Raw genomic sequence first — 23,382 nt, 5'->3', positions numbered from 1 at the left:
GGATTCCGGAATCCAGCTGTGCGCCAGGGGAGGGGCTGGGCAGGCCTACTCTCCTCCCAGTTGGCCCCACTGTCCGCTCAGAAGGGCTCAAAGGAACGCACCTCGGCTCAGACACTCTACACCCCAGTTCAGGCATATTTGGTTACATTGGGGCCAACAGCGCCTTCGCGTCAAGGTCTGGGTCCCGAGGCCTTGGGGGCTGGGGTGGGGGTGGGGAGTCATTGCAATGATGAGTGAACCCAAGAGCATTTGTAGGGACGGGCGCGACGTGTGCCCAGGCGTTTGCCGGTAAGGGACGCATTCGCGAGTGAGGAATGCGAGTGATATTTGTGTGTGTGAGGCTGCGGTGAGGTGGTGGAGTCGGGGTGCAGGCGTGTTTTTGCCATCTGTGAAGGGAGTGCGAGCGTGTGTGCTGAGGCGTCGGGTGGGTGGATGGAGGTGGTCAGCCTGGTAAAGGAGTCTTGTGGGGTCTCAGCCCTGGGGCCTCCTGCATGGCAGGAGCCTGGGGCCATTAGGGGCAGGGGTGACAAAGGGAGGCTGAGTCAATGAGAATGCAGCTTTCATTGGTCACTTCACCTCTCAATTGTCCCCGGAGAGGGGGTGGGGACCCTGCTTCCTGCCCTCCCCCCAGGGCTTTCTGGCAGGACTGGGGAAGGGTGCCTCCCAGAGGGTGGGGACCCATGCCCTATAGCACCGGGGGAGCCTTGGGGGCGGGGCCTCCGTAGCACCTTGGGCAGGGGCAGTCCGAAGGTCCTGGGGCAGCTCTGAGCTCGTGTGCACGTCCAGTACCCAGAGCGCCTTGCAGCAGGAGCAGGGGCTGGTCAGTAATAGTGCATGCGGCCCAGGGTGCCCGTGGCCGTGGGGCTGGGCCCCAGCGTGCCGGTGCCTAGCAGGTCCGGCTGCCCGGTGCGCCAGATCTCCCGCAGGATCCGTTCCCGCTCCTCCAGGCGCTGCGCCCGCTCCAGCTCCTCCGCCGACGTGAAGACGTTGACGCTGAGGGGCCCGTCGGGCTCTGCGGACAGCTCCGGGCCGGGCAGTGTGTCGTCGGGGCCCAGCCGCGTCACCGTGTCCTCCTCGTCCTCGTCGTCGTCCTCGGGCTCCAGCGTGCTGCTGCGGGGGTCCGGGCGCAGAGCGGGTCCCCGGGGCCGCGGGCGGGGCGCGCAGGAGATACTGATGACTAGTAGGCACAGGGTTAGCAGCAGGCCAAAGCAGACGCCCAGCACGAAGTAGAGGCCAAAGCTCTCGGGGTTAGCTGGGGGTCAGAGGGCAGAAGTCATGGAGGGGCCTTGGCGGCTAGGAGTCACTCCATCTCGAAAAGACTCCAGGTTCTTAGTTTAGGGGGACAAGGACAGTACCCCCTATTTGAAGGACATTAGGTAGCCGTTATCGGGCAATGGGGGGCAGTGAGGATGGGGGAACTGGGAGTAGGTGACTGGCTAAGGGAGGTTTTAATGGTGGGGGGAGGTGGGAGGGCAGGGCCGAGCGGGGCCAGGGAGGGGTGCACGGCCCGGGCCGCCCGGGCCGCCCTCACCGCGGATGTGTGCGTAGGCCGCCAGGCTGTTGCTGAGCAGCTCCATGTCCCTTCGGGGGGCATCCATGCTGCTCTGGGGGGGGGGGGACAGCGCCCCTGTCAGCCTGTGAGGTCAGCAAAGTTAGATCCTTCTCCCCAGCCTAGAGCTGACCCTGACCCCGCTTCCTCCTCGGGGCAGCTCTTCTGCCTGAGCTGCAGCTCAGGTTCCACCCTGGAGAGAGCGGCTGTAGACTTGGGCCCTTTCTGGGGGGGATCCTTGCCCTGGGCACGGACACCCCTCCAACCTGGGGTCAGGGGAGTCGGCCTCAGAAGGCTCTGCCCCCTGAGGCGTCCCCAAATGAGGCCCAGCTTCGCCATCCCGGGAGCAGAATGGAGGGGAGAGACGCGGGTGCCCTCCCCACTTCCAGGCGGGCTCCGGGGAGGGGAGCCACTTCCCTCTCCCATCTCGTCCGCCCCACGGGGACCCACCGGCCAGGAGGCCTGGGCTCACTCACCGTCAGCGCCCGGATTCCCAGCTGCCCGCCCAGCGCGTCCGGCGGCCGCATACACCCGGGGCCGGGCCGCTCCCGCCCCGTCCGGTCCCGACCGCCCCGCCCGCCCGGCTCGGCTTCCAGGCCGCGGCAGCGCGGGCCGGACACGGGCCGATGGACCAGCCGGCGGAAAGTTTCCTCCGAGGAAAGAGGAGGGACGGGGCGGGGCGGGGCTGGGCGGGGGGAGGCGCAGAGGAAAAGGGCCGGGAGGGGAAGGGGAGAGGAGCGGGCGGCCGCGAGGAGGGGGAGCGCGGCCTGCGGGGCGTCTGCTCCCCTACAGGAAACCGCTGGGGAGGCCGGGTGCAGGGACCCGCCCCCAGGCTACTACTGACAACAATAATAATAACGAGGATGAAGTTCTGCTCGGTGCCAGGCGATGGGCTAAATAAACCCTTTATAATATTCTTTGATTTACTCTTAACAACCCTATCACACGAATGTCATTATCCTCACTTGGCAGATAAGTAAACTGAGTCACGGAGAAATTGAATAACTTTACCAAAGGGTCAGGATTTGAACCCACTGCTCTCTGACCCTAGAACCTGGCTGGGCCCTTAACCCTTTCCCTATACCTTGCTCTTTCTCCCAGAAGGCCCCCACACCCGGGGAAGATGGCTCCTCTTCTCCCCCTCCATGGCAGCCCTCCCCCAGACTCTCAACCCACAATGGAGGGAGGGGGTGCTCATCCCCTCCTCCGCGGTGAGTGTGTCCAGCTGGCGGAGCTCTGGTCACACAAGGTTAATGAATGTTGGACTCTGGCTTTGAGCCAGGGCCAGGCCAGCCTTGCTGATCCCTGCCTGGGGCCTCTGCTGGCCCCTGTGCTGTTCTGCACCGGAGCGCGCAGAGATATTTTCTCCCAGCTAAACTTGGTTATGCACACACGTGCATTTCCACCTGGGCTCAGGCTTGTGCATGCAACATGTGTGATCAGTATGTGCAGCCCTGGTTGTCTTCCTGCCCAGACTCCTAGGCTGCCCCCACGCCCACCCCCGCTTTGGGGCCCCCCTTCCTGGGCTGGGGTGAGGGGGAGGCCTTCTTGGCAGGAGCCTTAGAAAGGAGGAGGGAAGGAAGGGGGAGAGGAAATTGCAGACATAGCTGAAGGCACAGCCTGAGGCCTGTGGGCCAGTGACCCCCCTCTCTGTCCAGGCTGGAGACCCCCTGCTCCCAGTCCTGAGACTGGGTTCAAGCAGAGGGCAGAGCTAGCTGGGGAAAAGACTAGGACTGACTCCCATGGGGATAGGAAAGGGATTCTTGGGTGTTTAACCTGTGTTGTGAGCATGTGTGGAGGTATTTCTGCCCGTATCTGTATATTTGTACAACTATTTTTGTGGTTCAGCAGTCAACCCAACAGACATGGGTCTCTGCCCTTGTGCTGACAGGGAGTTGGAGAGACAAACGACTCATGAAGAAGATAATCTCGGGGGCTGCTGTGTGCTCAGAGGGTGATGGAGCAGAGTAATATGATGGAGAACACCTGGGGCGGCTCTCAGGAGGGACATCCCGGGTGAGACCTGAATCCTCAGGAGGGGCAGCCAGGACAGGATCCAGGAAAGGGTGTCTGGCAGGAATAAGGGCTCCTGAGGTAGGAGCACGCTTGGGGCACCTCTATCCCTGGGTGGAGAGGCCCGGGGACAGTGATGGGGCGATTGACTGCGAAAGGGCTAGTTGGCTCTGTGGAGGAGCCTGGATATTACTGTGGGTGTAGGGGGGAGCCCTGGATGTTACGGTAAGTGTAGGGAGGGGGAGCCCCTGGAAGATTTTAATCAGGAACGTGTCATGGTTTGGTGATGCACTTTGGAAAGATCCCTGTGGGGGCTCATTGTAGGATGGGTCCCAGCAGGAATGGGAGCAGGAGAGCAGTGAGCAGGCTGGCAGCCATCCAGGCAGCGATGGCTGAGGGTTTGGCCTGAGATGGCCAGTAGAGGAGGTGACACAGGACCGGATTCAGGCGGTGTGCTGAAGGGGGCATCAGCAGCACTTCCTGCATTGGACGTGGAGGTGAGGGAAAGAGGCATGTAGGACAGGGGCCTGATACTGGGCCTGAGCGCCTGAGGAAAGCTTCGGTGGGGAGCACGTTTCCTGTTAGATAGTTGGATTTGAGATTTCCGTTAGCTATCTGGCTGGAGGTGTCAGACAGGCAGGTGGAGCCCTGAGGAGACTGGGCTGGAAGTGTGTCTGAGGGTCCTCAACACACAAGATGGATTGAGGGCCCCCGGGAGTGGGTGAGATCACCCAGGGGCAGGGAGAGAAGAGAAGGCATCTGAAGCCTGAGTTCTGGAGGCGCCAGCATCGAGAGGTCTCAGGGAAAAGTCAGCCCGTAGAGGCTAGTGAGGAGGGAAGAAGACCTGTTGAACTGAGCTGAGAGGTGAAGGTGAGGCCAGAATCTGACCACTGGCTGTGAGCTCAGTGGGTGTCCGTGAGTTGCACTGACAGGTTGAATGCCTGCCATCCATGTGAACACGAGTGTGTGCTACTGCTGTGTTTGTATGACCGCCCCTGCGTGTGGAGGATGCTGTGCCTCAGTTTGTATGGCACGTACCTGTGTCTCTGTGAGGGTCCACGTGCGTGCCTCTCCGTGTGTGTGGGGGCTGTAAGATTTTGCATATGTTTGTGTCAAGCTGTTTCTGTGCATCTCTGTGCTATGCAGATCTCTAGGTATTGTTACCTATAGACAAAGGTGTGTGTGTGTCTGGGTTGGCGTGTGACGTGTGTTTGGAGTGTGTCAGGTGTGACTCGCCCCTGGTGAAGCAGGTGGCCGTGCTGGAGCAGAGTGAGGGTTCAGATGGTTGCCGGTCCCTTCTGAGAGAGGGACACATGGTACCCAGAGTATGGCCTTCCCCAGGGGGATGCATGTGGCCAAGCCAGGCCAGCTGGGAGAAGTGAGCCTTGCCCTGGAGGGGTTGAAGAAGCTGAGAGCTGCTCCTGGGGCCCTGGGGAGGAGCCTGAAGCCTTTGGCCCATGCAAGCCATCCCCACAGTCCCTGGCCACCTGCCTACCTGCTTTTCTGCCTGCTTTTCCCCGCCCGCCGGCCTGTCTGTAGGTCTGCCCAGCCACCTGCTTTCCGGTAGTGCTGGCTGGGATCTCTCCACGTATCTGTCACCTGCCGGCCTGGCTTGCATCTCACCCGTCCACCTGCTGGTTTCCTCCCTGTCTGTCGGCCTGTGACTGACCCGCTGCCTGCCCACCTGCCCTCTTGTTGGCTGCCTCTCTGCCTTCCTGTCTGCCTGTGAGACTCGAGACTTGTCACCTTGGGAGGCACAAAGTGTGAAACGCAGGAAAGACAGATCTTGATGGGCGGTCTGGAGGCTGAGAGATCCAGAGCCCCTGGGAGGGGCTGGCGTGTTTAGGGCCCAGTGCAGAGCCTGATTCTGCTCCCTTCCCCAGTGGCCAAGTGGGGCCTGGTCCTGGCTGCTCTGTTCTGGACACTGGGCCCTCATCCCACTGTGGGGTCAGGGACTGCCTAGGCCCTGGATGGAGGGAAGACGGGGACTCACTCAGAGCCTCCTAAAACCTTCCCAGTCCGCTGAGTGCCCCCTCAGCACCCAGGACAGCTGCCGGGAAGAGGGTACTGTGAAAGTTTGCAAAATGAATAATAGTTGTGGATATTGCGTACCCTTCTGCACCCTGGTACTCTGCTGGATGCTGTGCACGTACCAACCCTCCGAATCCTCCCAGGAACCCTGTGTAGTTTGTAGCGTGACTCCCATTTTGCAGAGGAGGAAAATGAGGCTCAGAGAGGTTGAATGATGTTTGTGGGGACGAATGTCCTTTTATGCTCCGGAAATGAAATGTATGGCTAATACGAATTCTAGAAATGTCCATAAATTACCTCCATTTCTAATTTAAAAAAATATGTATATATCTGTTCCATCTTGTAAAATAAATAAACGGTAATGATATGTATTTGGGAAGTGATCACTTGCCAGGAAGGTGAGAGCTACACGTACAGACTGACTCTGGGGTATGGGGTGTGTCAGTGTCAGCAACGATGAAGAACTCTTGGTAAAATTCTGAACAAACAAGGACAGATTTCCTCCCTTTTACACGGTAGTTGCATTCCCAGGAAATTCAGAGTATATTAGGTATACACAAATCCTTTGTGTTTATGTATAAAATGGAGTTAGATTCTTGGCTCTGGTCATTATAAACAAGTTTTTCACTCATGTCGTGCAAGACGTAGCATCTGCCTTCCTCGTGGGGTTGTCTGGAGGCCCCGGCCCCCACCCTCTAAATGCCAGCAACGCCCCCCAGTCATTGTGACGACTACCCCTGCACGGACGCCAGAAAAGAGTCCTGTCCTCAAGGAGCTCAACCTTCCAGCTGGGGAGACAGACAATAAATATATGCTATCATGTCAGGCTGTGATAAGCACAATGAAGAAAACTAAAGCAGGGGAAGGGGTTAGTGAAGACCAGGTGGACATGGTCAGGGAAGGCCTCTCCGAGGAGGTGACATTTTGAGCAAAGGGGCGTGAGAGAGGGAGCCGTGCAAATATCTGGGGGAAGAGCCTTCCAGAAGGAGTAGCCAACGCAAAGGCCCTGAGGTGGAAGCGTGCTCGGCTCTTTCAGGATCAGCGAGGAGCCTGTGTGCCTGGGACAGTGAGCGGGATGCGGGCCGAGACGTTAGAGGCCAGTGTAGAGCCGTGTGACACAGAGCCTTATAAACCACAGACGGGCCTGTGGGGCTTGTCCTGCCTGGGGTGGAAGCCATCAGAGGGGTGTGAGCAGGAGGGACCAACGGGACTTTTAAAAGGCTCACTCTGCCTGGCGGGTGGCTACTGGGCTGTCAGGGGGGGAGTGGGAGCAGGGAGACCGGGAAGGGGGAAGGGGCTGGGACGGGGTGGTCTCAGAGAGCTGTGGCCGGTGCTCACATTTGCTGGGCTGGCAGGATTAGCAGGATTGGACATGGGTCATGCGAGGGAGAGAGAGGGACAGATCGACAGACAAGAAGTCAAGGTGAACTTGGCTTTGGAGCCTGAACAACTCAGCCCCAGAGCCTCCATTCCCTCGCTCCCTGTCCCACCTCAGACGCTCCCCAAGGACCCTGGCGACAGGCGCTGGCCGACACTGAGGGGAACTGCTCAGTTCTCTTCAACACCTCAGGAGCACAGGAGGCTGCAGATTATGCCACCCTTCTGGGACTTTCCCCTTCCTTGGTTTCAGAGCTCGCAATAAAAACTGGTGAAGAGTCATCTTAGAAGTTTAGGTTAATAACCCGACAGTTCTGGCGTGCGAGCTGCATGCCAGGCCCGTTCTGTGTGCTGAGGACACATGAGTGAGCAAAGTCCCTGCTTGCGTGCAGCCTGCTGGCTTGGGTGCTGCTGAGTGTAAGCGTGCAGGGCCTGGGGGAGTCCTGTGCACAGAACACAGGCTGATCAGGTCAGGGCATAGGAGGGAGGCCGAAAAGGGAGACGAGGCCCAGGGGCGGCAGCTGGTAGAGTTGGAGGGTGGCAATGGTGGCTTGGGCGTGATGGTCCCTTCTGTTGATGCATCTAGGAAAGCTCGATAGACAAGGCATGAGCCAGAAGAAATGGGCAAAATTTGTATAGACTCAGGAGGGGCCAGGAGGATGGCTGGCCTCCTGGCTGCTTGGGGCAGGAGTGGGGCCGTGGGGGAAGGGAGGGGCTGAGGGGCCTGGGGCCTACTCTAAAGCAGCTGCAGAGCGCCAGGGTCTTCTCACACCTTGGAGGGGTGCCACCCCCTCTTGCTGTGTGGACACTGACTGGGAGGGGGCTCCTCAGGCCTGGCTCTCTGCTCCCTTTGGGACCTGGGCCTGTGTGGGAGACCTGGCCACAAAAGGGGGTCTGCTGTGCCCTGTGCCGTGCCGGGGGGTGGCCAGCCGACCTCTAGCTTCATTGCTCTGATCCTCTATCTGCAAAGCCTAAATTTAGGCAAAGGAAGGAAGGAAAGAGGAAAGGAAGGAAGGAACCCCCTTGGCTTCCTATGGAGGGGAGGGTAAGGGAGGGGAGGGTGGTGCAGGAAAAGGCCTGGTCCTTCTTACCCCAGCTGCCCTGGATGGGCGTGTGGGCACCTGGGCACTGTGCCTGGCTAGGTCCCCCGACCCCAGAAGGGGCTTTGGCCAGGAGAAAGGATCAATACTCTGCCAGCTGCAGCTGCTGTGGGCTGCCTCCTGCCTGCACAGGTCCGGGCTGCGCCAAGCCGAGCAGGGAGCGCCCCCTCGGGCACTTAGAGGCAGGCTGGACCAACGGGTCTGGGAGAATGCCGGGTGGTTCTGGTCCCCCTGCACCAACGGGTCTGGGAGAATGCTGAGTGGTTTGGCCCCACCCCCCTTCCTGACAGCCCGCTCGGGCCGAGGGGACCTATCCAGTGCACCTGGTGGTACAGCCAAGAGCCGCAGAATCCCGCACTGGCCGGCTGGGACGGCAGGAGACGGGCCGGGTGGGAGATGGAGATGCAGGCGAGGGGGCGGGAAGGGCAGATGACACAGACCACAGTGGCCCCAGATCAGGAAGTTTTATTGCTGACATGCAGGAAGAGTCCCCATGTAGTACAAAAATATGTCTTTATACAAACTTTTTTGTGACTTTTTCCGTTTTGTTTTGTTTCTTTACAATAGGACTTCTCTCAGCGTGTGACCCCCAGTGAGGACAGACCCCACCTCCTCTCACTTGCTTTACCAGAAATGTAATCAGACACATGGGTTGACCTTGGAAGGGACCAGTCTGTCTGACAGGGCTTTGCAGAACCCGAGGATATTGCTTTGAAAAGGAGAAAGACCACACGTGGCAAGCAGGCCCGAGGGTCTGGGCAGGTTGCTGGACGGGGGCTCGGCTGAGACCCTCACAGGACAGTCACAGGGGCTGGGAGCCCTAGGCTGGACTGCATTTCTACTCCCTTAGGAGACTTCTTTTTGAAATAAATATAGAAAAGAGGGCACCCCCCGCCCCCACGGCACGAGGCCCTGGCTCCCAGCGGCTGGACAGCTGGTCGAGGCAGAGCGCCGTGCTCAGGGGGTAAGTGCTGGGCTCAGACGGGCTCCCAAGGCCCACTGAGGCAGAGGCACGGGACGCCCAAGTGCTGGGGTGGGGACATGGAAAGGAAGGGGCGTGGGCGGCCCTGCTACTGCTGGCAAGAGGTGGCCCCATTTTGTCCAGATGGGGAACTGAGGCACAAGGAGGTTTGGGAACTTGCCCAAGCCACTCACAGTGAGTCAGCTTTGGGGAGGGGGCAGCTCACACTCTGGGAAACAAAGTCACGCAGGCCTCGGTCACCTCCCCACTGGGGAGCATGGCCAGGCAGGAAAGGCCTGCAGCCCCAGGGCTGCCTGGAGGGAACACTGGGCCTCTGCAGGCGGTGGGGGTAGGCTGGGGGGAGCACTTTGCTTGGCACTGGGCAGGGCCAAGTCCAGTTGGGGGGGGTGCGCATTCTGGTGAGAACAGCGTTTCTGGCAAGACAGGCATCCACTTCAAAATCTCGGCTCAAAAGGGGCAGCAGGACTGTTCTCAAGCCAGGCAGGGCCCCCGGTCCCCACAGGTCTCCCCACGAGCCCCGCAGGCTGCAGGAAGGACTCTGGCCAGGGTCTGCTGGGAGAGGCGCCTCATCTCTCATGAGGCAAGGGCAGAGGGGAGATGCCGCCACTGTTCTCTGAACACAGAGTGGGGTGTGGGGAGCGAGAGGGCGTGCACGCAGGGCCACCTGTTCACACGGACAGGAGTCCAGCCAGCCCTCCCCAGCCTGACCACAGGCACCCCTTTCACATCTCTGTCCAAGTTACCTTGATACCACGGCACCACGGCGAGGGGCGGAGAAGGAAGCCAGGGTTAATGCGAGGGTACAGCACCTCAGAGAAGCTACTGAGATGGGAGAAAGAGAACCAAGTCTAGAGAGGCCTCCCCATCACCAGAAACAAGGAGGGACTGGTGGGTGGGAGGGGGAGAGGGGACGGCAAGAAGGGGCTTCTGGGCCTGGGGGCGAGGGAGGGGCCCATCTGTGGGCTGTGGCCCCCTGCTGTCCAGCCAGGCTGGGGGCAGGGAGAGGCCACGGGCCTAGCCACCTAGAGATGGGAGAGAAGTTGGTTTCAGTACAAAAATAAATATATTTGAATTCTGCTTAAGATGAGGTGAAGGTTTTCCAAAGCTTAGACGGAAGGGCCTGGGTTCAGGAGGGGCAGGACGGGACCGGGTGGGAGGGGCCTGGGGGAGCGTGGGGTGGGCGTTCATGGGGAGCCAGCAGCGAGCTGCACTCTCAGCTTATTTGGACTGTGGGGGCTCTGCCCGGCAGTGGCCGGCTCAGACCCTGGGACAGGGTGGGCTCCCTCCTCCTCCCTCTCACTCAGTCCAGAGACAGCATGGTTAAAGAGACAGAGGTAGATTAAAACATCGTGATTAAAAGCAGATTAGTTATCTAGGCTTCTCAGATTAAAAAACCAAACGATCAAGCAATCATCTCAAAAGGTAGCTTCGTGGTACCTCTGCTGACCCCATGTATGACCTGGGCTGTCCCTGCCCCGTCCCCGCTGCACCCTGGAGAGAGTTCAGAACCACGGGGCCCAGCCCCCACAGCTGGGTGCTGGGCTGGGGGCTGGGAAGAGGTGGCGGGCGGCCGCTGGTGGCCCTGCCTGACCGAGGCTGCTATTTCCGCAGGTAGCGCTGCGCCAGGATGGCTGCGTCCAGGGGGTTCATGGGCTGCGCGTCATGGCCCAGCCGGCGCACGGGGGGCACGCTGCCGAACTGCCGCTTGGGCACCCAGCTCCGGGCCTCGTGGATGGAGCTCTTCTCCTCGGCCAGCAGCAGCTGCTGCCGCATGTAGTTCTCAAACTCGTACTGGGAGCACTCCTCCGTCACCTTGGCCTGCGAGGCACAGAGGGAGGTGTGCGTGTCAGTGGCCCAGCTCCAGAGGCCTCTTTCTTCCCCGGGCCCACACTCTGGCGCCCAATCTAGCTGCTGGCCGAGAATGTGGGTCCCTGAGGCCCTCTGGCCAACCCACACCTTGCCCTGCTGGCCGCCCTGGGTGCCACTCCAGCTGGATCCCCTCTCCTAAGACACTGGCCTTGGCAGAGGTCACATTACCTCAGAAGCCTTAGCTTCCTCGCCTGTGAAGGGGGCAGTAATCTCCCCTCACACAGGGTCTAGAGAGCCCTGGGGGCCAATGCAGGTCAAGTGTTAAGAGAGGGGCCTGGGGCCGGGCTGGCAACCCTGCTACTCTATCTCACCCCATGCTGGGCTCCTGGAGAGGCCCAGGCACAGTCACAATCTGAAGTGGTAGGTCCCTGCACTAATCATCAGAAGGGGAAAGCAGGGCTTTGCAATCAGACTTGAGTTCGAGGCTCAGCTCCACTACTTCCAAGCTGTGTGACTTTGGGAAAATTATTTTCCCTCTCTGAACCTCAATTGCCTCTTTGTGAAAGAAAGATAAGAACACTGGCCCCACAGGCCTGTAAGAGGCTTGAGGGAGATGCACTGGGGTGGGCACTCACTGCACGCTAGTGATGACTATTTTTAGCTGCTGAACAGCCCTGGGAGCGGGTGGGAGCTGGAGGGTAGGACCTGGAACTCTCTCTCCTCTCTGCTATGGTTCCAGGCTGGCTCCTCCTGGTCCTGCCCACCTAACGCTTGCTGTGGAACCCCAGGGTGGGCCAGAGAGGGAAGGTCCTTACAGCATCCCTGCCCTCCAGGGGGCACCCTAAGATCACCCGCCAGCTGCAGCCTAGTGCCCAGGTCTCCGCCCCCATCCCGGGCGCAGCACTTTCTCCAGAGCAGGGAACAGGGGAGGAGAGAAAACTGGGAGAAAATGAATCATCTGAAAAACTCAAAGCAGGAAGGCAGAGAGAGAACCCTGTGAGTCAGGGGCAGAGGAAAGTGACTGTTTAAAGGGCCAGCATGTGGCAGAGCCAGGGCTGGGGCAGGAAGAGGAAGCTGAGGGCCAGGTTGGGCCGCTGCGAGGCCTCCCTGGAGGGGCTCCACCTCAGCTGCCCTACAACCCTCTCGCAGGCCATGGAACTGCCAGCTGAGCCAGACACAAGGCAAGTCCCATGCCAAAGGCCTGTGTCCCTTTCCCACCTCCCAGGGGAAGTGGAGGGCTGGGGACCAGGCTGAGGAGGCCCTGTGGCCTGCTGGGAGCTGCCACCTCTGCCCCTGCCCTGCCCACCCTCCCTGGAGGCTGGCCCCCAGGACTTGGTACTGGACTGTCTGCCCTCCTCAACTCACCTCCTGGGAGCTGTCCGCATGGCTCATTTGGTCGTCGATGTCAGGAACCACTTGCAAAGGCCCGCTCAGAGACGACAGGGACTGCCTGCAGGGGAGGCAGCCAAGTCAGGCTGGCTCCAGGCAGCCCCAGGCCCCTGCTGCCCTGGCCTGGCTGGCACGAGCCCAGGAAGCCCAGGTCCCCACTGCTCCAAGACTTGGCTGGAGTCAACAGACCTGGGGGGGGTCCTGGCTCAGCCCCTTCCTGACATGACTGGCTCTGCTCCTCTGAGCCTGTTTTCTCACCTTCTCAATAAAGGGGGACAACGTCTACCTCACAGGCTATGGTGAGAACTCAGTGAGGGAATGCTACCCCATAGCTGGCATCAACTGGCATGCAGGAGATGCTCAACCCTGACTTCTGCCTGCATCCTCCCAATCTTACCCATGGGCAAAATCTGGAAATCTGACTCTGCCTGACAGAGAAACAGGCCCAACCTCAGGCGGCTTTTCTGGGCAGGCCAGGCAGTGCCTAAGGACAGGCAGAACCCAGCCCTGCACCTGGCCCAGTGCCCGCCCACTTACCACGATGCGATGATGGCACTGAGGGCCTCCAGCACGTCGGTGGCGGCGAGGCGCTGCTGGGGGTCGAGGACCAGCAGTTTCCGGATGAGACATACCGTGTTCTCAGAAACCCGCCCATCCCTGATGCGGTGAGAGGGAGAGGGCAAGGGCTCAGGCTGGGCAGGCTGCTGCTGGGTCTCGGACCCAGGACTCCCAGCCTCCCTGTGCTGTTTCCGCCCCTTGAGCCCCATGGGCTGGGCCTCCCTCCCCCTGCAGGGAGGCAGGACTCACTCAGGGATGGTGTACTCGGCGGCCTTGATCTTGCGGAAGAGCTCCTGCGGGATGCTGTCATAGAAGGGGAACTGGCCGTAGAGCATGGTGAAGAGCACCACGCCCAGGGCCCACATGTCGCTCGGCTTGCCCCGGTATGGCCGGCCTGGGGGACACAGGGACACGCGCGCACTTAGCCCAGGCCACGAAGGAGAACAGGCCTGGGATCCCCTCAACTCGCCAGCTATGTGCCTGAAACCCTACCCACGGGACCCCTCCACCTTGCCACCCACACTTCCAGTCACCCTCCTGCCTTGTTCCCAGAGCAAGCCACCCCGGCTTGGTCCTCTGAGCTTTTGGCCATGCTTGGCCCTCCCCTGCTCCTCAGGCTGACTCCTGCTCATGCTCAATAGGACGATGCCCCACCTTGGTGTAACCTCTGAGGAGAAGGGGTCACACTTGGCCTCGTGCAGCCCATCCACCTACAGCGTGTCTCGTGCCGCCTCCTGGCAGCACCAGCCCTGCTCGGCCAGACTTCAAGCCCCAGAAGGATGGGCCTGGGTCTATGGCCGCAGCACCCAGCAGTGGCTCACAGAGCTGGTGGCCAACAGTGTATGTGGAACAAGGAGGTCGCCAGCCCTGGACAGCCAGCCTCGGCCCTCCGCGGTCACTATCCCCCCCAGCGCCAGCGCCATGTGTGAGCATCCCCTTCTTTGTCTGTTCACTCCCGTCTCCCCCTCTAGAAGGTAAGCTCTCAGATGCAGGCGCCCCTCTGCTTTGCTCACTGCGGAAACCCGTGCCCAGCGTGGACTCATATATTTGCTACATTAAGGAGAATCCAGTTAAGTCAGCTCTGTGCTACAGTTCTCTTCTCTGTGAGACAGAGAGGAGCGAACATTCAACTGAGCACCAATGTGACAGCATTGGAAGGAACACTTTTATTTCATTAAATCTCTACCACAACTCTATGAATTAGATACAGATGGCTCTCAGTACCCACAGGTTTCACATCCACGGATTCAACCAAGCGATCCGCAGTTCACATTTCAATCCGCAGGGGTCTGAATCCGCGGATGCAAAACCTGCAGACATGGGAGGGCCAACTGACCGTAATCACTGCACTGTGCCATTTTATTTAAGGGACTCGAGCATCCGTGGATGCTGGCATCCGAGGTGGGTTCCTGGAACCCATTCCCTGCGGACACCAAGAGATGACCGTATTTTGTCTATTTCTCCAAAGAGGAAAACGAGGCACAAGGATGTTTTTGTCCAAGGTCACACAGCTGACTGTACAAGCGTCCCCTTCCCATTTCCAGGGCAATCTGCCCACCTGCCCATCAGCAGTAGAGTTCCTCCCAGATGCCAGCTGCTGCCTGACCTGCTCCCCAAAACGTAAAATATGAGAACAACTCAAGCTTTTCAAAAGCCCCTGTGGGCCAAGCCCCCAAGACAGCGCCTTCTCTGGCCCAGCAGTGGTCTCCATGGCAGCCAGCACCCCAGAACATGGCTCACTCCCTATGGGTGTGGAAGAGACGCTGCCGGGCACCTTGGCGTCATCTCCCTGGGCACCAGGCAGCGCGCAGATAACTAAAATCCTTTTTCTGGTCCAAAAGCCTCCTTCCTGGGTGGCTGAAAATGCCTTCGGGGTGGGAGACGTCTGTTCTGAAGGTCTCACCAGGCCCACTGGGGTCAAGCAATTTTTTTTCTTAAATTGTGAACTTATTCCAACATATTTTTTCACTTTGACAAATATATATATATTTTTCGGTAAGGAAGATTGGCCCTAAGATAACATCTGTGCCCATCTCCCTCTATTTTGTATGTGGGATGCTGCCACAGTGTGGCTTGATGAGCGGTGTGTAGGTCCGTGCCTGGGATCTGAACCTGTGAACCCTGGGCTGCAAAAGCTGAGCACGTTAACTTAACCACTAGGCCACCGGGCCAGCCCTGGGGTCAAGCAACTTAACAGGGAGGGAGTGTGCACACGCGCATGGACAAATGCTGTTACAGGCCTTGGCCTGTGCCTACGAAGGTACCACGGACCACCTTCAACGGGCCTGTTACTTCATCTGAAAAGCACAATGATGAGAAGCCAAGGGCACCCGTGGGGCAAGAGCTTCGGCTGGCTGGTCCCACAGGCAGATCTGTGGAGACGAGCCCTGCCACGCTTTCCTGAGGCTGTACGCCCCCGGCCCTTTCTACCCCCGATGCGAGAAAGCAGCTGGGGCGACCCTGTGCAGCTGCCCCCAGGGCCAACTCAAGGGCAGCCCCTTTCTCCCAGACTGCTCCACCAAGTGGGACCCCCAGGAGAGTGCACTGGGCCACTACTCTTAGCTCTGTGTGGCTCCACAGAAGGCACGGCACCCTGCAGCAGCTGGAAGGCAGTTCCTGCTGGGATGCCCGAGCCAGAATCGCGGGCTGCGTAGGGAGGGGCGCTGCTGCCAGGACTGCTGTGGGCTCTCAGCCGGGGCCAGCTGACTTGGAAGGACTCGAAGTTCTGCCCGGACCCGGAGGGGAGAGGTACGGCCCCCTCCAGCAGGCAAGCTCTCCCAGGAGCTCTAACCGTCAGGTGACCTTTCCCTGAGCTTTGGCTTTCCAGGGAATACTGACCGCCAAGCTTTCCTTTTGTAAAGATAATGCCAGCTAATGTTTATTGAGCCAGACACTAGGTAAAGGCTTTATTTAACCCCAAAGGGACCCAATGAAGGAGGGCTATTATCATCCCAATTTTACAGATGAGAAAATTGAGGCCCAGAGAGATCAGTAACTTTTCCAAGGTCACACAGTTATTAACCAGACTATAAACTCTGTGAGGGCAAGGCCACATTTGCCTTTTCACAGCTCCATGCCCAATGCCCAGGACTGAGTTTGGCACACAGAATAAATGAGGTGGCAGAGCTGTGTGGGGGAAACCCACCTGGCAGGACTCATAATCATCTGCTTAACAATGGGGGAGGCAGGACTGTTTTCAGCTTGTAATCTATGAGGAGACTGAGACTCCGAGAATGGGTCCGAAGGCCAAGTCACAGAGTGGCCAGTCAGCAAGGCCAGAATGAGAGCCCCGGTCTCTGGTCTCCCAGTCTCAGTCTCTCTGAAACAGTAGGTTCCCTTGTTCCATCCTGCAAGACTGCCATGAGTCTGGAAGAGCCGGAGAGAGGGGCAGTGGGCAGCAGCAGGAAGTGACTGCACACAGAGGCCACCCTAGCGTGGCATTGCTGAGGAGGCGTCCTGCCCAGAGGCAGCCCTCCCACCCAGGCCTGCACAGTCACAGCCCTGCCTCGTAGCCCAGGCTGACGGAGGGGCCCAGTCCATCCTCCTGGCTCTGTCACCGACAGGGATGCTTTGGGGACTTGCACAGAGGGCATCCAGGCTGGGTGGGGGGGGGTGCCCAGGGAATTGGGATCCAGCCCTTGGCACCCAGATCCCTCTAGCTGAGGCTGCAATGACTCGAACCAAAATCCCCAGTTCTGGAGAGGGACACCACTACCCTGTGCACGTGGGTAGCCCTGGGAGAGGCCTGGCCTTCCAGTAGAAGCCTCCAAGGGGACTGTAAATGCGTGTGGCAAGTTCCAGCAGCCTGCGCCTCAGGAAGACATGGGCCACCTGGGAAGAGGCTGGTTCCGCCACTGCGAGGAGGGGCACACATGGGGGTGTGCTGGGGATGGCAGACCCTGGAGACAACCCTGAAACCTCCATGTTGGAGCGACGGGAGCTGATGTAACCCTTGGTCCCCTGAGGGATCAGGACAGAGGGACCCCAATGTGGCACAGGACAGTGGGAAAGGGAAAGAAAGCCTACGGTGAAGCAGCTAGGAGTGGGGCTTGGGTGGGAGGTGGCCCCGGGTAGAGCCTCGGTTTTCCGGTTTATTATTAGCTATGACTTTGGACAAGAGATCTGATCTCTCCGAACCTCGGTTTTCTCATCCGTAAAAAACTAGGACTTGGAACAGTGGCCTCACAGGGTGGCTGTGAGATTCTCAGCAGCGTACATCAAGTGCTCGGCATAGCGCCTGGCCCCTAGCAGCACGGTCAGTGGGGGAACTGTGAGATGACGGATTCACTTTGCGCGGCATGTCTCCGTCCGGCCGTCCTGGAGGCCGAGGCTCTGTGCCCGGTCACTGCTGTGCCCAAAGTGCTGAGAATGGGCCTCGTAAGCGGGAGGCCCTGGGTAAACGCCAGCAGAAGGAAAGAAAGAACGAATGAAGCGTGTGACGTCTCTGACATGCAAATCCCCTCACGCACACCAGGGAAGACCTGTCCCATGGCTTCCTTTCGCACTTGACATCAAGGATGGCGGCTCTTACCCTGCGGTTCTGACCTGCCCCCTGTCTGGCTGTGAACCAGGCTCACTCTGTGAGCAGCAGCCAAAGGGCCTTCTGTTGGTTCCTCAAATATGCCAGGCTGCCCCTGCCGAGTCACACAACCCCAGTGGACTCCTATTTATCCTGACAGTGTCAGCTCAGATGTCACTTCCTCGGGGAAGTCCTTCAAGCGCCCGTTTTTTGCACTCACAGAAGTCACATTCTTCCTTTCTAAGCACTACTCTCAGAGGGTAATTAAACACACCTCAGTGTGACGATCACCATCTCATCCTCTGTAAGACCCCAATTTTGTACCTGGAGGGACAGTACTGGTTTGGGCCACCACTGAAGCCCCAGCACCTGGCCCAGGGCCCGCCCACAGATACAGTTTGTTGAATGAATGAACTGCCGCAGAGCCTGGCTGTGTGAAGCCCAGGCCTGCTGCCTGGCCCACCAAACGTACCACTGAGCACGTCGGGACTGATGTAGGCGGGGCTCCCCCTCTGGTCCTTCAGCAGGTCCCCCTCGCTCACGAGATGCTTCCCGAGGCAGAAGTTGGTGATGGTTATCCGATGTGTCCTGGGAGCAGGAGGCAGAGTGAACACAGCTTGGTGTCTGCACCCATGGGCGTCCCTGCTGGCCCCACCCCCCATCCTGGGAGCATCCTTTCCTGCTCCCCTGGCCTTCACTGCCGTCCCCATGGCTGCGTGGGGAGTGCCACTCGGGAGGTGACCACTGGCCCATCAGTCACCCTTGGTTGTCCCCTGCCGAGCTGACTGGCGGGGAGCTGAGTCCCTCCGACCAGGCGAGTGTTTCCTGGCTGCTCCCCTGTGCCCTGGCGGAGTCTCAGGGGTACAGCTCAGGGCTTGAACAACTGGTGGAGATTTCCCAAAACCACCTCACATGACATGCAGACTGGGAGTGACCAGAGACTCAGTTCAATTCCCTCACTGACATGCGAGGAAAAGCAACCCCAGCAGAGCTTTGAGGTCCACTCTCGGAGGCCACTTCTGTCCCCTGTGCTGAGCCCTTTGGTCATCGCCTTTGTCATTACCGTCAGCATCACTGACGGTGCTCAGAGCTAACGCTTGCTGAGCCTTGGTAAGTGCAGGCCCAGGTGCTGGATGGGGATGGTTTCCATTCACCCCTCACAACAGCTGAGATGAGGAGAACTTCTCACTGCCACACTTCACAGATGATGCAACAAAGGCACAGAGAAGTCAAGGGACTTGCCCAGGCTCACACAGCTAGCGGGCAGTGGAGCAGGATTTAAACCCAGGTCTGTCTGACCACAGAGCCTGTGCTCTGGACTGACACTGGCCGGCTGTACACTGTGTCCCTGGACAGTGCTCAGCCCCAGACTTTCCCTTCATTTCCATCAAGGCTGACTCAGCCCTTGTCTTGTACTCCGGACTCTGCCCTGACCTGGAAACCCATATGCCCCATCTGAGAGAGTCCCAGGTGAGAGCAGCCTTGGGCCCTGATCCTTTTGAGGAGGCTCGTGGTGTGAACAAAGGAAGTGGCCCAGAGAGAAGGCCTTACACCACACGTGGGGATGCGGGGGGTTGGGGAGCCCTCCAAGAGCCCAGGAAGGCTTCCTCGCCCCATGGAGAGGGCCAGTGAGGAAGGGGGCCTCTCCACCCACAGACGCGGGCCACCTGCCCGGCCCCCATGTCAGCCAGTTGGCGGAGAAGTGGGAGGATGGCAGGAAGGGAAGCCCACGAGGGGCTTGGGTGCCTCTCAGGGGTGGGGAGGTCTCCCAGAGGCCTGGGGCGTGTGGGGCGGAGGGTGGAATTCCCCAGGAGCTGTGTCCAGGAGGCTCCAGGAGCCCTCAGCCGCCTGGGGGAATTCTGCTGGCAAAGGGCTTGGTGCAAAACAAAGGGCAGTCTGTCCCCTGCCATCCAAACAGAAACACGGTCTCTCACTCTCCATATAGGCCGCCTGTCCGATGCCGCAGAAACCTGACTGGGGGCCCCCAGGGCAGGTAGGGCCCAGGAGCACAGGCAGGGGGTCTTGACCAAGGACCACGACAAGGGGAGTGCTCCAACTCTGGGCTGCCGTATCAGTGCCCTGCACGCGGGAGTGCACAGGCCTCTTGTCTGCAAGGTCCCCGCTGCGCAGAAGCTCTGCGTTTTCTCCCCTGCTCAGATGGCCACTGCCACTGGAGGCACGAGACACCAGGAGGAGGACGGCTCAGGGGAGAGTCTGGTGGACGTGGGAGCCAGACTCCCAGGTCCCAGTCCCAGCTCTGCCACTTCCTGGCTGTGTGATCTTGGACATGTTATTTAATCTCGTGCTAAACCTCATTTCCTCATCTGTGAAACAGGGAAAATATTAGCACCTATCTCCCAGAGCGGTGTTAGGATTCAGTAAGATAAGAAGGTAATCCCAGGGAAGCATGGCGCCCAGGACCTGGCTGGCTCGGATCAGCCCCTCATCCTCCAACGGGGGGCACATGCGGCAAAGGCTGCTGATGGGAGACCCCAGGACAGATGCCACTTCCGCGGCAGGGAGCGAGGTGCCGCATGGTGGCGACAGGCCCCAAAGTGCACATGCAGTGTGTGCCAGGCCCCCCTTGGCTCTGCTGGCAGGCTCCTCGGTGCTCTGTGCGCTCCGTGCATGGGGCAAGGCACGTGGGGCTCGAGGAAAACATGGCCCAGACTGCAGGGCTGGGCAGCAGGGCCGACCCAGCCTGGGCTGCTCTGCCCGCCGAGGATCCTGGAGCCTCCTCTCCCACGGGAAACCGCACGGTCAGTTCCAAGACCTCCTGAAGCCTGGCGATGCTCCACGGCCTGCCACCACCGCCCAAGTCGGCTGGTGGCGCACAGATCCCTGGGAGTCCCAGACCCCCCAGGCTCATGCTGGCAGGCAGGGGTGAGGGCAGTGAGGGACAGAGGAGGTTGTTCTGTGTCAGCAGGCTTCGCTCCGTGTGAGTCACTCTCTAGCTATGGCCCTTTGGGCTACCACAGTGTTTTTCTCCTTTTCTAGGAACTTGGTGTGCAACTTGCCTACCCAAAAAGAAAGGAGGAAGGAGAAAGAACCCACAGCAAACCTCGCATAACCCCAAAAGGGGATTTCAGACTTCACCCCTTGCCTCTTACCCACAGCAGGGTGACCTTGTCATTGCAGCTGTTTCACAAGCATTTCTGCCTGTCCCCTCCCCTGGGGATGCTCCGTGCTGCGCGAGGAGCAGACGAAGGCCCACAGCTTGTCTGCCTGCCTCTGCAGCCAGACTTAGGGTCTGGCCTGACGGGTAGGGCAGGAAGGGGCTGGAGCTCTTCCAGGCTGACCCTCCACTTTGCAAGGAAGGGCAGGGTGTCCCTGGACACACGTGGAGCAGGCCCTGGGTCTTCAGTGTGGTCTCTACACCACACCGCCCTGCCCCTTTCCAGCGCACCTACGACTCAAGGGAGAGGCAGCCAGAAACTCTGCTTGCCCCAAGACACAACAAGGGGGTTTATCAGATTAAAGGAAGTGCAGCCAAGATGCAGGGTCTGAATGAGGTGTTGGTGCCCTGCAATCCTGGGAAAACACACACATGCACGTGCATGCACACACAGACACAGACGAGACACACACAATCCTGATTATATTCCCCAAACCTAGGGGGCCTGGAGAAATGAGAGCTGGAAGCAAATCCACCACAGAGACAAAGAGGCCTGGAGAGCTGGTGTGGTCAGCAGGCAGCCCAACTGCACGTTCCCATAACAAGCCCTGGGATACTCATTCAGAGCCAACAAACGGCTGTGGCTGCGTGGACGGCTAGAGAGGACACGGGCTCTGCAGCCAGATGGACTCAGGTGCTCAAAAACTACACCCTCTCTTTGTGAGCAGTAACAGTGCAGAGCAGGATGGTGACTGGCCCAACATCCCACAGAAGGCCCAAGCCCGAGACTCCCAACAAGGAGACGACACGCTCTCAGGGCTGGGATGGCCAGTTTCCTCACCAGCCGCCCTCCTCCTGCAATCCAGAGCTGCGGCTGCACCACTGCTGGCCTTGCTGCTGGTGTCCACATCGGCCTCTCAACACACAGCAGGCCTCAGCGCCACGGGGAAGCGAGCGAGCTGGGCCCCCAGTCCCTGGCCGGTCGGGCAGGAGGATGCACGTATGATGGGCCAGACCCTGTCAGGCAGTTTCATGGCTCGGCCACTCTCTGCAAGGAGGTCTAATCTCCACTTTCATAGATGAGGAAATGGAAGCTCAGAGAAGCCCTGGTACCACGGCAGCTTCTCAAGACATGAATGAACTAATCAATGAATAAATCAGCAAACAAACAAACTCTTCCGGCCTCAAGGGTAAGTAAGAGGCAGTGCTGGGCTGGGAGCAGGTCAGACCCCCAAGTCCTGCTCTTCCCTGGCTTCCTGAACTCTCTCACGCGGCCAGTCAAGGGTCCCAGCTGCCCTGGAATTTCCGTTTCCTTCCCGCCTCCCTGTGGAGCCGACGGGTCAGGTTTTCATCACTTCACTCTCAGGCAGGCAAATACTTACTCATCCCACACAGGCTGACTCAGACAGTAGAGCCTCTGGCCCCTCTGGTGGCCCCCAGCCCTCTCTCTGCACGCTGGTCCTCAAAACAGTGCTATCTGCTCTCAGGCCATCGCCCCATCAGACCGTGAGCTCTGGGCACTGCCTGCCACAGCAGCAGTGGTGCTGGCAGAAGAGTGGAGCCAGCTGGGCCACTGATGGCAGCCCCCTCCCGATGGCTTCTCAGGCTGGCACCGCAGGGTCTGGGCCCCTGTGCCCCTCTCCCGAGGTCCCTCTCCCTGCAGCTTCTTTTCCTGCGACTGCTGTGGCTTTGGCCACTTCATAGGGACAATGGGCCCAGGAACCCTCCTGGGTGGGCAACCACATTACGGAACAGATCACCCCCCGCACAGCTTCTGCTGTGAGATTTGTGCTGCCTGCCACTTGCAAGCCCTCCAAATCACTTCAACTCCTGGACATGAGAGGGAGGTGAGAGAGGGGTGCCCTTCCCAGCCCTGCATTCCTGGGATTGTGGTGGTGCAGTGTGGCTCTCCTGTCAGTCCTGGGTCCCTGCACAGTTGGTGTCCCTCTACTGCTGCCCTAGATCACCTGGAGAGGCCCAGACCCTCTGCCTGAATGGGGTGATAGCCTGAGACAGGGGCCTTGCGTGATCTTCCTCTGCCACCTGGCTCACTGAGGATGCTGGACTGAGCCACCCAGATCCTCTCCAAGATGGAGGCGCCCTCTCCCCGCTGCTGGGAGTGTTTTGACCGCTAGTGGCTGCATCCTTCCCTGGGAAGTTCCCTTAGCCAAGGCTATGCCCCACCCTGGGCAGAGTCTGCATTCAGTGGCTGGTCACCGTGGGGGTACAGGGCCATGCGCCCCCTTGCCTGGATTTGGAACATCTGAAGGGCCACCTGGCTCTCGAGTTTTCCAGCTGAGGCCCTGTCATGACTGCACTGCAGTTCAGCCTCTCTCTCTCTGCCCGGTGCCCCGCTCTCCCCTGAGAGCACCCCCAGTAAACCTCCTGCATACCCAGCTCAGAGTCTGTCTCCTGGGAACCTGACCTCCGACAGGACCTCCTTTGGCTCATCTGTCACTTCTTCTCCCACCTGTCCATTTCTTTCTTTCTTTTTTTGCTGAGGAAGATTTGCCCTGAGCCAATGTCTGTTGCCAACCTTCCTTTATTTTGTATGTGGGACGCCATCCCAGCATGGCCATAAATGGTGTAGATCGGCTCCTGGGGAATGAACTTAGGCCACCGAAGCAGAGCTTGCCAAACTTAACCACTATGCTCCTGGGGCTGGCCCCTGTCCACTTCTTCTAGTCATTTTCTGAGCACCCACTAGGCATGAACCAGGGAGGACTTCTGAGATCCTTCCCAGAGCTCCCTTCTCGGGACCCTTGAGGCTCCCCTTAGCAAGCACCATGTTCCCAGGTGGCAAGAGGCAGAAGCAGCCATCCCATCCTCCACCCCATGGGATTCCTGGGGGAAGTGGGCTGTTTTGAGTCAGAGTCCTCATGGGGACACTGCAGGGCGCTGGGTAGTGGCAGCATGTAGCCTGTGCCAACCCCAAGGTTA

At 59.4% G+C, this 23,382-nt stretch overlaps 2 protein-coding genes across 5 annotated transcripts in view; both read right to left on the bottom strand.

Annotated features, from left to right (window-relative positions):
- Positions 1–542: 542 nt before the first annotated feature.
- EVA1B (eva-1 homolog B) lies at positions 543–2,213 on the bottom strand. Of its 2 annotated transcripts, none has more exons than XM_070594616.1 (3): positions 2,026–2,213; positions 1,532–1,635; positions 543–1,252 (listed from the first exon to the last, which is right to left on the bottom strand). In XM_070594616.1, the coding sequence occupies exons 2-3, from the start codon at positions 1,596–1,598 to the stop codon at positions 822–824; spliced, it is 498 nt and encodes a 165-aa protein (XP_070450717.1). In that variant the 5' UTR covers positions 1,599–1,635; positions 2,026–2,213; the 3' UTR covers positions 543–821. The 2 variants fall into 2 exon arrangements, with proteins under 2 accessions (XP_070450717.1, XP_070450712.1); XM_070594611.1 differs by having other exon boundaries at positions 1,532–1,604; positions 2,026–2,211.
- Positions 2,214–8,519: 6,306 nt separating this feature from the next.
- STK40 (serine/threonine kinase 40) overlaps positions 8,520–23,382 on the bottom strand; it is a 43,108-nt gene continuing 28,245 nt past the window's right edge. For all 3 annotated transcript variants that reach the window (XM_008517521.2, XM_008517522.2, XM_070594596.1), the window contains exons 7-11: positions 17,800–17,915; positions 13,058–13,202; positions 12,788–12,907; positions 12,227–12,311; positions 8,520–10,870 (exon numbers count right to left, since the gene is read on the bottom strand). In XM_008517521.2, coding sequence (XP_008515743.2) covers positions 10,652–10,870; positions 12,227–12,311; positions 12,788–12,907; positions 13,058–13,202; positions 17,800–17,915 — 685 coding nt within the window. In that variant the 3' untranslated portion in view covers positions 8,520–10,651. The remainder of the gene's footprint in view (positions 10,871–12,226; positions 12,312–12,787; positions 12,908–13,057; positions 13,203–17,799; positions 17,916–23,382) is intronic.

The sequence above is a fragment of the Equus przewalskii genome, chromosome 2 (assembly GCF_037783145.1).
Source record: "Equus przewalskii isolate Varuska chromosome 2, EquPr2, whole genome shotgun sequence".
Lineage (NCBI taxonomy): Eukaryota > Metazoa > Chordata > Mammalia > Perissodactyla > Equidae > Equus > Equus przewalskii.
Note: the sequence above shows the minus strand (reverse complement) of the source record. Positions and strands in the feature narration are given on the sequence as shown.

Coding starts and splice junctions, on each gene's coding strand:
- EVA1B (XM_070594611.1), bottom strand. CDS start 2,076: ATGCGGCCGCCGGACGCGCTGGGCGGGCAGCTGGGAATCCGGGCGCTG. Junction 1,605..2,025: donor TGGGAATCCGGGCGCTGACG/GTGAGTGAGCCC, acceptor CCCCCCCCCCAG/AGCAGCATGGATGCCCCCCG. Junction 1,253..1,531: donor GGCCTACGCACACATCCGCG/GTGAGGGCGGCC, acceptor TCTGACCCCCAG/CTAACCCCGAGAGCTTTGGC.